Source organism: Centruroides vittatus, unplaced genomic scaffold (assembly GCF_030686945.1).
Source record: "Centruroides vittatus isolate TY-2023 unplaced genomic scaffold, ASM3068694v2 contig_1168, whole genome shotgun sequence".
In the NCBI taxonomy this organism is placed as follows: Eukaryota; Metazoa; Arthropoda; class Arachnida; order Scorpiones; family Buthidae; genus Centruroides; species Centruroides vittatus.
In genome coordinates this window covers 3418235-3432643 of record NW_027120749.1, presented here as the reverse complement: position 1 = coordinate 3432643, position 14409 = coordinate 3418235, and the positions used below count along the sequence as shown (strand labels likewise).

General features: G+C 29.6%; 1 protein-coding gene across 4 annotated transcripts in view; it reads right to left on the bottom strand.

Annotated features, from left to right (window-relative positions):
* The window catches only part of unc-104 (kinesin family member unc-104), a 187472-nt gene that overhangs the window by 92826 nt on the left and 80237 nt on the right, over positions 1-14409 (bottom strand). For all 4 annotated transcript variants that reach the window (XM_067278651.1, XM_067278667.1, XM_067278660.1 and 1 more), the window contains exons 8-10: positions 13911-14054; positions 8835-8913; positions 3203-3281 (exon numbers count right to left, since the gene is read on the bottom strand). In XM_067278651.1, the coding sequence (XP_067134752.1) occupies positions 3203-3281; positions 8835-8913; positions 13911-14054 (302 nt within the window). The remainder of the gene's footprint in view (positions 1-3202; positions 3282-8834; positions 8914-13910; positions 14055-14409) is intronic.

The window sequence follows — 14409 nt, the reverse complement described above, 5'->3', positions numbered from 1 at the left end:
TATTGTCATGGACACCCCAGACACCCCCAAACTGTTTGCATTTGCAAAGACCCATAAACAGGGGCAGAAATTAAGACCTGTTGTTGATAAAGCCAAAGCTCCCACTCGCAAATTAGAAGCAGCTTTGTACCACATCATCTCACCACAGTTGCAAGGATACAAATACTCTATCTCCGATTCTGCAGAATTAATAAAAATCCTCAAACATACAGAACATCCAGGTTACAACTCGATCATGGATTTCCGCTCATTATATCCATCCATTGAATTACCGCCATGTTTTTGCACCATGAGGGACTTTCTGTTCCAATACCTGAACGATGAGGAGTTACACCAGCAAATTCTAGAATTATCACACCTGGTATGCTACAGCTCCGTATTTCAGTTTGGAGGAATCACTTATACCCAGGGCAAAGGCATACCCATGGGTAGTGCAGTCTCAGGGCCCTATGTGAATTCATCATTAGACAATTGGAGGAAAAGATAATTCCAAATTTCAGCCACAGCATCATTTTATACAAATGTCGATGACGTCATTATACTATGGAGACGCAACTCTGACATCATCCTCTTTGTGGATCAGGTCAACAATGACCTTTATGGCCTTACCATCAAGCTAGAACAACATAGTGATTCCTCAGTCCACTTTCTTGACTTGAACATTGCATTTAGAGAAGCTAACATAAGCACATCTACATACCGCAAGGCGTCTGACTTCCCAACATATATACCAGCTGACTCCTGTAACCCGTTCAGATACAAATTAGTGGCATTTAGGGCACTTGTTAAAAGGGCCCACATGCACTGCTCTACACAGAAGGCATTGGATCGAGAAATGAGGTATCTCCGCAAAATGGCCAGGCAACATAGCTTCAACAACAGTACAAAGATTATCATGGCAATTCAACAGCGGAATCCCACCTTCTCCACCACATACTAGGCATAACATGCAACCAGACCAAAGCATCATACTGGTCATCTACAACCCAATCTTGGCATCCTTGTATCATAAAATTGCAAGACAGCAAGGAATACGCATAGCGTACAGAAGATGCCCCGCTATGTTTTATCTACTACACAATGAGAAGGACAAGACTTGTGATGACAAACTACCTGGGGTGTGTGCAGTGCCTCTCACCGACCATAGATGCAACAGGGACTTGGTATATATTGGGGCCACGAAATGGGCAGTTAGAGTCAGATGGAAGGAACACCAAAGGGACATCCAACACAACAGCTCTACCACCTCATTATCTGTACATGCTTCAGATCTAAAGATCTCTGCAGACTTCGCAAATGCCAAACTCCGTATCACAACATCATATGTGGACCACCTCAAGTGGTTAGAGCAAATTGAAATATGCAAAGCCTACAACTCATCTTCACCCATCAATTCCAAGGATTAAATCACCTTATCTTTAGCTTGGCAAGCCCTATTCCAAAAAGATGATTCAATTTAAACCTGCAATAATGCGTATAATAATTAGGGAGTGACAGCACACATTTTTCTTTAACTTCTGACCTGCTAATACAAATTTTATTCATATAAAAAACACATAAACCTTCTTTATAAGAAACCAGTCATTACGTAATGACTTTAGTTTTCAAATCTGGCTTGCATGTGATTCCCGTTGGATTTCAAAGTTCGCTGTTTGAAATTTTGTTCCAAAAATGGCTGGTCTTTGTTATAACGGATCGCTACAAACAAAATGTAGCTTAAGAAGGACCCAGGAGGGATCTGAAAACGTTAGCTTGGACAATTAATCATACCTCATGCCGGTTAAAGGTTTTTTCGACGGATTATTTGTATATTACTCTGGTGTGCATCAATTCTTTATTTAATTATTAGTGGATTAATATTCTACCTTCAGAATAAAAATATCTTGAATTACCAAATAATTTGTACTCATAACAAAAAAGATTCTGATCTCTGACAATCACCAGCTTCAAAAACACAACAAACTTTGCCTACAAGAACTCCTTCTACTACTTTTGAAGCTGGTGATCATCAGACAGCAGAATCTCTTTTGTTATGAGCATGGAAAGTTGAGACTATTGTAAAATTAGCAAATAATACTTCAAATTCGTCTATTTTTTTTTTCAAATTAATTTTAATTCTAATCAATTCCAAGACTAACAAGATTTCTGTCATTTATAACAATTTTGTTGACTTAACTTTTTCTTCTTCAATACTATATCACTTCTATGACTCTGCTTAAAAAAACTCTCTTTTATCTCATTTGTAAATATGCTGGTAGATATACTTAACAAGATTTTTCTACCTTAAAATCAAGTAAAGCCTGTCAATTTTCCTTAGAAAGTAAACTTGAAATTTTTTTACAAGTTTCCATCAAGTTCTAAAATGAACTTGACAAGAATTTGTAAAGGATCTGTTTCTATGAAGAATGCACAATGGATCATTTAGGTCAAAATGCAAGCTTTTGTGTCCATCACATATCATATTGCTCTTAAACAAACTGATTCATTGCTTTTACTCAGAATGGAAAAACAGAAAGGTAGCACACACTTATTTTTATAATATAGGTCTTTTAAATCATATCAATTTGAATTTTTAATTAATAATTGTGACTCACTAATCAATTACCCAGTGTGAATAACATTTAAGTGATGAACGTTTTCATTACCCCTTCTGGACACTTCTTCAAGTCAATTCTTATTTCAACTAGGCTGGTCGTTGACATTCGAAAATAAATTGAATGACATTTGAAAATAAATCAAATGTCAATGACCAGCACCACAAGTAACTTGGTTTCATTTATTTATTTATTGTACTTTATTTACAATTTTTATTATTAATTTTATTCTATAATTTTCATTCTACTTCATAAATTTTTGTTTAAATAATATTACTACATCAATTCCTTTTCTTAAATTTAAATAATATTGGAAATTATATTATTAATTAAACAGAACAAATATTTAAATTAATTCCTTCTGCTTGTGAGCAATAATACCAATGAACAAAAAATATACCCAAAGACAGAGTATAGTAATTATTGTATATTTAATGTAATACAAGCATATTTTATAATATGTAAAATTAACTTGTTGAAACTTGTTTTTATTACTAAACAATTAAAACAAGCCAATGATGATGATGATCAAACTAAGTCATATTGTGTCTGATCAATATATGTTAAATAATAATTATAAATAAAAAATTAAATAGTAATTTAAATACCTTAGTGTGCTGAGTGTTTCATCATAATTAATATCAGCAGGACTTACAGCAGCAATCATAGCAGTTTTAGAATTGCCTCCTGAAAATTTTTAAAATTTATTTATTTATTTATTTATATTAAAAAATTTTACTGATAACAAAAATAAGTAATCAAGAAAACATAAATAGATATATAAATTTAAAATTTTAACTATTTTAAATTCACATCTGTAATGAAATAATGACTCTTTAGTAATATAATTATAATATGCATATAGTATTTATACCTATGTATATGTATGTACACTTTCACACAAACCTTTTAAAGCCAGAATATTAAAGTTATTTTAGTATTACTGTCAATTTTTTCCCAAAAAATTGTATAAGACAATCTGTAAAAAATGAACAAAATGATCTATTTGTTATGCCTGTGTTATTAATTTGTACTAGTAAGAAACTGTCACAGATGAAAATTCATACAAGTATTTAATCAAAAAACCCAACACAAAAACATTATGAATGAAAATAATAAAAAAAATCAGTCAATATTTGTTTTACTTGGGTGATGATAAATTTTAGAAAATAGTTTAATTAAATAATATCATAACTGACATTAACAAGTTTATAAATTGTTATAAAGATATGACATATATGATTTATACCTAACAACATGCAAACACAGAAATTACAATTAATATAATTAACAAGAGCCTAAGTTCAAACAAAGAAGTGAAATATTTGAAAACTAGTAAGCTTTTATAAATAATTTTAGATAAGGATATATACTGTAATTAAATCTTACAACAAATTTAGATTTAAAATATCTTTCAATTCTTACTCATGTCAGCAACAGTATCTGCCATTTTTCAAGTTGAGAGAGCTTTGCAACTAAAGTGAATATCACAATGAGAAACTACTACTGTTTTCAATAAAAGTTTTCATTGAGTAAAGAAAAAAAACTAAAACTTGGTGCGCACAGACATTTGATAGAAAAAGCAAAAGGTGATTTTTTTTCATTTAGCAAATTTGATCGTCATTAGCATTTGGCAGAATAAAAACAGTGAAAAGCACAGCCCAATTGTAAACAAAAGTAAACATCATTCCTCGAGAACATGTTTGATAACGGAGTAGGTAATACGACCTAATGTTAACATCTTATTTATATTTATTAAAATGAAAGAGAGGAATAGTAACGTATTGCTTATTTTAGTCAAAAATCATCTCAGATTATAGATTGTGTGCAATATCACCACTGCTATTGTCTTGGAATTTTTATCCCTCTTTACTTCAACAAATCTACACTTCTGGTTGGTTGGAATATTTTTCATTATAAAACAGAACCGCACACTGGAGTGTATATAACAAAAAATCGTACTCACTTGAACCTTTAACTGGTGCATAATATATTTAATCTTATAAAACAAACATTTTCCTAACCCCTTCTGGGTTCTTATACAGGTGAACATATATTTTGGAATTCTGACTTGACATTGATAACCATTTTGAATGCTGATGGTTAAGTTTGAACATATTTAAACACGTCATATGAACGAATACGCATACGATCTAGACATTCAAAATTTCCATTACTTGATTTTGTTCAAATAATTTTTGTATTCGGATTCAATCCAGCTGATTTACCTGAGGAAGAACCCAGAAGGGGTTAGGAAAACGTTTGTTTTATAAGATTAGACATATTATGCACTGCCTAGTCTTACAGTAGCCTAGAAAGGAAGGTCGGCAGCCGAAAATGTATTGTCTAGACGCAGAACTAATAAATGGTGATCCCTATATGGGCAAATTTTGTCCTCAAATATTAAAAATAAAAAGGAACCATCAGATGAAAAAATTACATATTATGCACTGGTTAAAGGTTCAAGTGAGTATGATTTTTTGTTATATTTTTCATTAGCAAAAAAGTTTGAAACATTGGATTGCCAGTGAAATTCATTAAACACTAAAGAGAACACATTGGAAACATCATTAATAACAACATTTGCCTTACTTTTTGCTGGTAAATAGCACTTGGTGTGAACTAGCCTTTACTCAATTTTATATTCAGTTTCTGCAAAAACTACAGAAAATATTTGTGTTTTATTTTCATTTGTGTTTATATTATACTTTATGCATGTATTTTGTTGAAATAAGTCCAATTTAATTTTAAAAGAATAAGAAGGTTGCTTTGCTTGATGCATTGACATATTTAAAAAAAATATTATCAAGTGTTAAGGTGATCAACTTTTTTACAATGAAAGGGAGAACACAAATAAATTGAAGGAAAAAATATTGTAAAGAAAAGAAACATTTTTTTCATTGCAACAATAATACACTATAATAATCTCTATTGCACATGTATGTGCTGTGTCGTGTTTCAGTAAAAAGTAAACAAAGTCACTTGTGTGCAGCACTCTCTCTCAAGATTTCCTGTGCAGAAAACATGCATCTTATAATCACGTCTCACTACACTGTATTGAGCCTTAATGAATTGTCCTGTCAAATACAAGCATGTCAAATCACATCACACGCAACAGATCGACTCGGCATCAATCGAATACAGAGATTTACAGATTAGTCTTCAAATATAGAAAAGGAGGACATGTAGGAGGACACTTTTTGAAAGAGGACAGAATTTACAAAAGAAAGACTGTTCTCCCTAAAAGAGGACGATTGGTCATCTTACAAGTGTTGAATATTTTACTGTTAAATATAATTAAGATAAGCACAAAGAGAGTTCAAGAAAATCCAACTCAAATTTAAGCAAGTAAACCAGCCAAAATATAAAACTCTACACTTTTGTTGAAAAAACTAACATATCACTTAAAACATGCATGCTTGGCGCACAAACTTTCCTTCTTGATTGCATATATACATGAATATATGAATATTTCATTTTCTGCACATTTTTCCTTTTATTTTGACATAGTTTCAATAAATATAACAAATACTATGTCTAAATTAAAACTAGATAAGAAATATGCTCACATGAAGGAGTAAGCATTTTCTTGTTACAGCCTACCTAAGATAAAAAACCTGTTTATGCTAAGAATCTTACATAGTCCTGTGCAATTCTGGCTTTCAAAGATTTGACTTAAAATAATTTTTCCTCCTTTAAACAATGTTCATATTTCAAATAGATTATAGATTCAACCAAATATACTGTAACTGTCTATCATATATCTAAATAATAAACTTAAATTATTAAAACTTATAAACCAGAATAATAATTCAATTTTGAGTTAAAATATAAAAAACACTAAAAATTCAGAATGTCTTCATAATTTTGCCCATCTCATTCCTCACTTAGCAAATCAACCTTTTTCTGGAAGCTCTCCTCTACTTCGATAAGCAAATTTTGTCTATGGTGGTAGTGATATGAATAAAAATGAATATGAGGTACTAAATTTTCAGTCATTTTTTTATACATTTTAATTCAAAAGCATTTATATTAATTTTATCTATTTTATGCAAGTATCTACTGTACAGTGGAACCTCTATATTCATCATTAATCTGTTCCTAAGGATCTAACGAATATGGAAAATGACGAATATAGAAACTTTTTTCTCTTAATAATAACTGATATTCAATTAATCTGTTCCCATCCTAAAAAAAGATACAAGAATAAAAATTATGTTGTTTGTAAAACTATCTTTATTGTACTAAATAAATACAGTTTAGTGGTAGAAGGGGAAGAAGAATAAGGTTATTATTGTTTAGAAGACGACATACCGTCAATTAAAACATTAGGTAATTCCAATCGTGATCTTGGCATATTAAATTCTTTGGCTAAGTTGGAAACACTAGAGAGGTTGTGGCCGAAGTTTTCATCTTTAAAACGTGAATGTTGAACGTTGAGCACCGCCATCTTGTAAACCTATAAGTTTGACAATAGCATTTGTCCAATGATGTTCCAAACGCCATTGTCAAACTTTCAGGTTTACAAGATGGTGGTGCTCAACGTTCAACATTTATGTTTTAAAGATAAAAACTTCAGCCGCAACCTCTCTACTTTGTCCATTTTCAGACTTAGTAATAATTTTTTTTAATCTCTATTGCTGTTCTAACAGCTTTCATTTTTTGTTGTTTTTCTTCAGTGCACTTTGTTGGAGCCATTGAAACTTGAGATTTTGAAAATAAGCAATGCAAGAAACCAAGAACACACACAACGACCATACAAAGCAGACTGATTAACTACAGCTAGCTGTCAGAGTGTTGCCAACTCAAAATTCAAATTTATAGCTAGACGTTTTAATAAAAATATTAAAATCATATTGTTTCCATTAAAATTGTTTAATTTTTTATAGCTAGATTGTTCATAAATTCACTAAATCTAGCAAAAAATTAGCTAAATTGGCAACACTAAGCTAATACAGCTAGCTGATCAGCATGGGTGTGCAATTGTAGTGCCACCGTTACCAAATGTTGGGAATGATGATGAATACAGAAAATACTGACGAATATAGGGGAAAGTCATCAAAATGTGACGAATATCAAATATTACGAATATAGAGGTTTCACTGTCTATAACTATTAAGAACTTTTAATTTGTAATTATTTTTCCATAATTATGAAAAATTAAAATGCTTATATAAACACAGTGATGTCATCAGTATTCATTCAACTAAATAAAAATAAGAAATATTTTACAAAAGTTTAATGATTTTCATACAGAAATGATAAATTTTTTAAATACAGTAAACTCCCGATTAGCCGTGTGCGGATTATCCAGTTTGCAGATTATCCATGCATGAATTTAATTTTTAAAAAATGCAATGAAGGTAATGATTTGATTAAATTTCGGAAAATAATGACAATACTGGATGCGATACATGATGTAACTCAATCTTGAAACAAAATAAAGCCAATATCACTCATTCGATCGTCGAGGAAAATTCTACCAAATGTAGAAGGTGATTTTTTTGGATTCTATCAAGCCTGAGACAAGTGGAACAGTACCTGAAATAAGTGAGCTAAGTGCAAATTTACATGGCTTTGAAAATGTTGATAGAGAAAATATTGAGTGGTTAGAACCATCGCCGTAACTAGCCTTTCATGCGCCCGGTGCAAGCATCTGTAATTACGCCCCAAAACTATGACCCAAAACTTGGTCCAGGTCATTTCTGTGCCCCCCAAGGTCTACGTTCTGTGCCTGGGCACCGCTGGCACTGCTTTAGTTACGGCACTGGTTAGAACATGATTCATGTGATGGAGGTTTTCAAATAATGAGTGACAGCTGATATTATTTCCAATCTCATTCAACCAGAAGAACAGGAGAATGAAGCTGAAAGTAGAGAAGAAGAAATTATCAATCGCATTAGTCACAATATGGCCCTGAATTCTGTTGACACTTTGTTGGAATACATCGACCAATGGGAATTCGAGTATAATGACATAATAGCTCTCAGAAAAATTAGAACTGATATTAAAAAATCATTAAAAGATTCCTGCAAACAAACCAAAATCACAGATTTTCTTAATAATGAGCATTAAACATGTTAAAATAATTGTCTGCCTTAGAAGTGTATAATATGTTGTATTTTAGAAATAAATAATTATAGTTCGGATTATCCGTGTTTTTGGATTATCCGTGCCACCTCTCCCCACCATTAGCCCGGATAATCGGGAGTTTACTGTACTTCAATTTTTAAAACATACCAAGATTTTCACGTAAGAGCCAGGTCAAAACAGAATCTCTATATGGTATGAAATCGCCTTTTCTTCTTTTTTTTGTTGCCTAGAAATATTACAAAAAGTTTTAACTATAATATATAATAATTCTTTAACTTAAAAATTAGCACTGTTTTTAATAGTTAAAAATGTCCTATAATTGAAGAAAATATATAAACTATAAGTTAAGTCAGAACTAGTGGTGAATGGTTAGGAAATTTTTATATTTAGATACCTGACTTCTTATTATCTGAGTGCTCAAACTAATTCATGTATAGCAATTAAAATTTTCCAATTATTACACATTTTTCAAGCTTACTAAAAAACTAAATTAAGCATTTGTAAATCTTAGTTTTTATTTAATTATTTAGCTTAATAACTGAATTTCTATTTACAAATGTTTACTGTAATAACTTGAAAATTAATATGTTCATATTTGCTTTCTAATCCTTTTATTCCAAAAGTCAATATATTGTTGCTTTTGTTTAAATTTGATAACTCATTAATTTAAAATTCATGATTAAAAACCACAGTCAAACATTTTAGTGTCACGATTTATTTGCCTCTGAAATTGGCATTAATCAAATGTGATGCAAAATTGAAATACCTCAAACAATAGTAATTATATACAGTAGATACATTTCAAAAAAGTGCAGTGTTTATTTTTTCATTTAAAATATTTTGTATTTTATGAAAAATTTTTGAAATATGAAAAGTGTGTGAGTAACTGAATGTTAAATATCATACTTATGAAACCTTTTTCTGTCTAAGTTTATACAAATTTCTGCTATATTAAACAAAAAACTAATGTAAAACATGAAGTTAGTAAAAGTATACTATTCTTTTTCATTAGTAAGAGAAATATGTTTATTAAAGCAATTAATAATTTGATTAAGATGGATTTTAATTAAAAATTTATTTCCAATCAATAATTAATTAACAATCACAATTAAACGTACTGTATTACATTAATTTTAGTTAAATGATGGCAATTTCTTTTACAAAGTATCCTTGTCATCTCATCTTTTTTATTGATCTTAATCAGAAAAATCAGCAACATCTTAATTTTTTGATTTTTATCACAATTTTTAATGGATAACAAAATATAAATATGTTATTGATCAAAAATTTGTTCTAGCAGGTCACGTTTGTTCAGTCGAGTACTGAGTGACTTTTTACCAGAATTTGTATGAAAATTTGCACCTTTAATCATCCAGCAACAAATGTTTTAATAAATTAAAAACGTTTTCGATCGTTTTTAACGGTCTTCTTCGGTTACAACTCAAATTAATAAAAGAACGATAAAATGGAATACATGCAACTAAATACGAAAAAATAATAAATGCGCATGCACAACTATAAATATATCGCGCACAATGCCTAATATACATATATTACAGAATAAATGAATAAAATTATATAATAAAAAACAATTTGATTCGGATAGTGTTTATGTGGGAGCTACTTTACGGCACTTAGAACAAAGGATCAAAGAACACCAGTACTCGATTAATAAGAATCTAGACACCACGGTTCTAGCGTCATACGCCAGGCAACAAGATATTGAGGTATTGTGGGACCATGCTTCCATCATCAAGCCGACGAACAATAAACATACAATCAAACATCTAGAAAAGCTAGAAATATATAAAGCCCAAGAAAAAACGGGATGTATCAATCATAGGGACGCGGACTCTTTATTGACCGCATGGAAGTCGTTTTATAAAGATAAACAATAACAACGTACAAGGGATGTGGCCACGTATTTTTATTATATAATTTTATTCATTTATTCTGTAATATATGTATATTAGGCATCGTGCGCGATATATTTATAGTTGCGCATGCGCATTTATTATTTTTTTGTATTTAGTTGCATGTATTCCATTTTATCATTCTTTTATTAATTTGAGTTGTAACCGAAGAAGACCGTTAAAAACGATCGAAAACGGTTTTAATTTATTAAAACATTTGTTCTGGATGATTAAAGGTGCAAATTTTCATATTACAGTAGAGCGTCGATAAGTGGAACCAATTGGGGACTGGGGTCCTTCCAGTTAATGATTTGTTCCAGTTTCCGACTTTGTACGAAAAAATACATTAACCTGTCCGATGTTCAAATTTTTCTCCGTTGCGTATCGCTTCCTGTTGAATTTTTCTCCGTTGCATGTCGCTTCGCGTTGAATTTTCGTCGATTTTAAGCCTAACGAAAATTTTTATAATAATCATCGAGGCTATCGTATCGTTAAAAATTATTTCTGCATTTTGTACAAACAAAATAAATATATTAAAGAATATAAAAAACATGAAAATTATACTTTAGAGGTAAATTTAGTATCAAAAACATTCGATTCAGCACGACACAGTCCGACTGAAAATCGTTCCACTTTCCGGCCATTCCACGTATCGATGCTCTACTGTAATTCTAATTTCCAGTAATTTAAAGTTGGTTTCTACCAGAATTTGTGTTTGAATACTGAATTGTTTAAGTTCCAGAATACTGTTGTACTTTATTTGTCATTTCTACAAATGAAGTAATCATTTTAGGAAAGTAATACCTAACGCTAAATAAACTTTACTAAATACGAAGATCAATCTATAAAAAGAAAACACATTGACAGTCTTAAAAGCTAAAGTCTGAAAGCAACAACAATGACACCTGGTTTATAGAAAAATTAGGATAATGAAGAAAAAATTATACTATCAGTTTTCATTAAAGTAAACATGACAAAAAGCACAAAATAATTTGAAAATTTCATTATTCTAAAATCCATGGGCAAATTTGAGATGACACACATGCTTACTTAAATAAAAAAATATTGATTAATGAAGTTTACACTTAAAAATTGTGAAATTTTGTACAAAGGATTTCCAAAATCAAGTTAGAACAAAACTGGAAGTTGTGTTGTGTGGGGGGATATCCCCAATTTTCCAACCATGTTAGAGCAAAATCATGTTGTAGAAGTACCATGTTGTACAAGAGATACCTGTATATTAAATAACACCAACAAAACCTTCAAAATATACCAGCAAATATAATTTAATATAAATATGTTATAACAAATGTTTTTGATCCCAATAGGATCTACTTCAGGTCAAAAATGTTCCATAGAATTAGATTGCTAAACATTAGAATTTAAATATTTTAAAATTGTGGAAACTGTAAATCTTAGAACAAGTACACAACAAAAATCACACCTAGATGTTAGAGCAACATTAACATTAACATTAAAATTAACAAATACATTTTTTATAAATCTTAAGTGAATTAATTGATTTCTTATTTTTTTTAATTAATGTTGTCGGGATCATGCAAAAAAGACTGCCAAGCATGTGAGATGTTCGCCTCCTCCTTAAAATTCATACATTCCCCCTGTAGTTCGACTTTAAAAATTTCAAGATCAAATCAAAATTTTCTAAGTATTAAAATAATTATAAAAAATAAAAATAAAAACAAAATGTTGATAAAATTATGATTTAATAAAATATGCATTGACTCACAATATATAAAATGTATAATGTAGTTTTTACACACAAAATAATTTTTAACATTTTTCATTTAAACGTTTTTCATTAAAATTCAAATTAGAAATTTTAAAATTGAATTAATGGTGAATCATTAAATAATACATTTGAAGTTTCTAATTGGATAAAAATGTATGTCATTGTTAATACTGTTTTATGAAACTCATTAAAATAAAGAAGATATTAACGCTTTTGGAAAATAGTATCATTTGTAATACACTATCAACATTTAAATAAACAGTAGTCATCAAAAAATAATTATAAATCTTATTATATTCAGATATTATTATTATTTTAATTTTGTCAATATTCTTTTACTTTGAAAGAGTTGTGATAATTCTGCTTCAAATTAAATAGTAAAATAGTATAACTATTAAGTATGATTCTAAAGCAACAATACAAAAATTTTATCAAAATGAATTTAATAAAGTTTCTAAATATTACAAAATTAATAATTGCATTAAATTAGTGAATTTGCATAAGAAAAAAAAATCATATCACTAATGTTATTATTATTTTTTTTTTCTGTAGTTATCTTATATGCATGAAACATACATGCACATAAATTTTCAACAATTCTAAATAAAGTTTATTTAATATTATTTAGAAAGAATTTTTGATATACTTACAGCCTAATTTTTATCATCAGGAAAGCATAAATAAAATTTTAAAAATTTGTTTTAATAATTAGAAAATTACAATTATTATTAAAATTCACAATTTAAATTATAGTTATTTTTCTTACAATTAAATACTGTATTTTTACAGAATGACTGGCATGCCTCAAAAACAGGCAGAGACCAGTATGCTGGTTAAATTGCAACTAAAAAATAAAATTAATCAAATTAACAAAACTAGTTGTTAATTAAAGGTTAAAGAAAACATTCTTCCCAGTACAACAGAATAACAACAATGTAATTTGACTGACTTAAAATCAGAAAGGGAGTTTTTGTTTACAAGACAATAAAATATTAGACAGTTTAGTAGTAGTTAGTCAGTGTGGACTACACTGACCATCCTAACTTTAAAAACCTTAAAAAATAACACCTTCCTCTCAAATTTCACACAAAGACTATGTTAATAAGTGTAAGCTGAGTTAATTTACAGCAAGTTTCTAAAATGTAATATGTTTATTTTTACATTTTTGAATCAAATAAACAATAAAATACACATAAAAAAAGCACTTTTGGAATTCCAAGAGTATTTTATGTCATTAGAAAAAGACAAAATGAACAAATTATAGATATAATTGTAGTTTTTGATGTAATTCTGACAGTTTTACAGTTTTAGAATAAAAACTCGTTTGTTTTTATGTGACATAACTTGTTTGTTTTTTTTTTTAATGAGCCCTCTAGAGAGAGATGTGTAATCTCACTTAAACTGGCATGCTGGCATTTTCCCCAGAATAAACTGGCATGCCGGATTTTACCATGTGGAAATATCTAATTTCATGGTTCCCAGATAGACCAGCATGCAAGTCATTCCGCAAAAATATGGTACAATTTAACATTTATATAATATAAATAAATTTCATCTTACTATTTCTGCAAGTGCGGAAATAACTTTCCCTAATGTTGTAAGTGATTTGTTGATATTTGCTCCTTCTTTTAACCGAGTTCCTTGGGCTCCTGTGGAATCTGCTCTCTCACTCCCAGCAAGATCTACAAGACTAATCTTGCTTACCTAAATAACAAATAATTGATTCTACAAAACTTGTTATAGAAAGTACCATTTTATGAAAATATGAATTTAGTAAATTATTGATTAGAATAATTTCTTTAAAAAAATAAATTGTTTACTATAATCAAACTCATTTAACAATGATACATTTCAGACTTCTCAACATGTGCATTAAAACAAATCAAATACACATAAGACAAGACATTTTCCAGAGACACACAAGTCCACTCTGATTTTGATCTGACCTTAAACACACTGTCCAACAGGATAAACAATACTAAATATGAATGCATTATCAAACACATGAGAACAATGCAATAATATTAATTTTTGTACTCTAAACTCTTCACAGACTGCT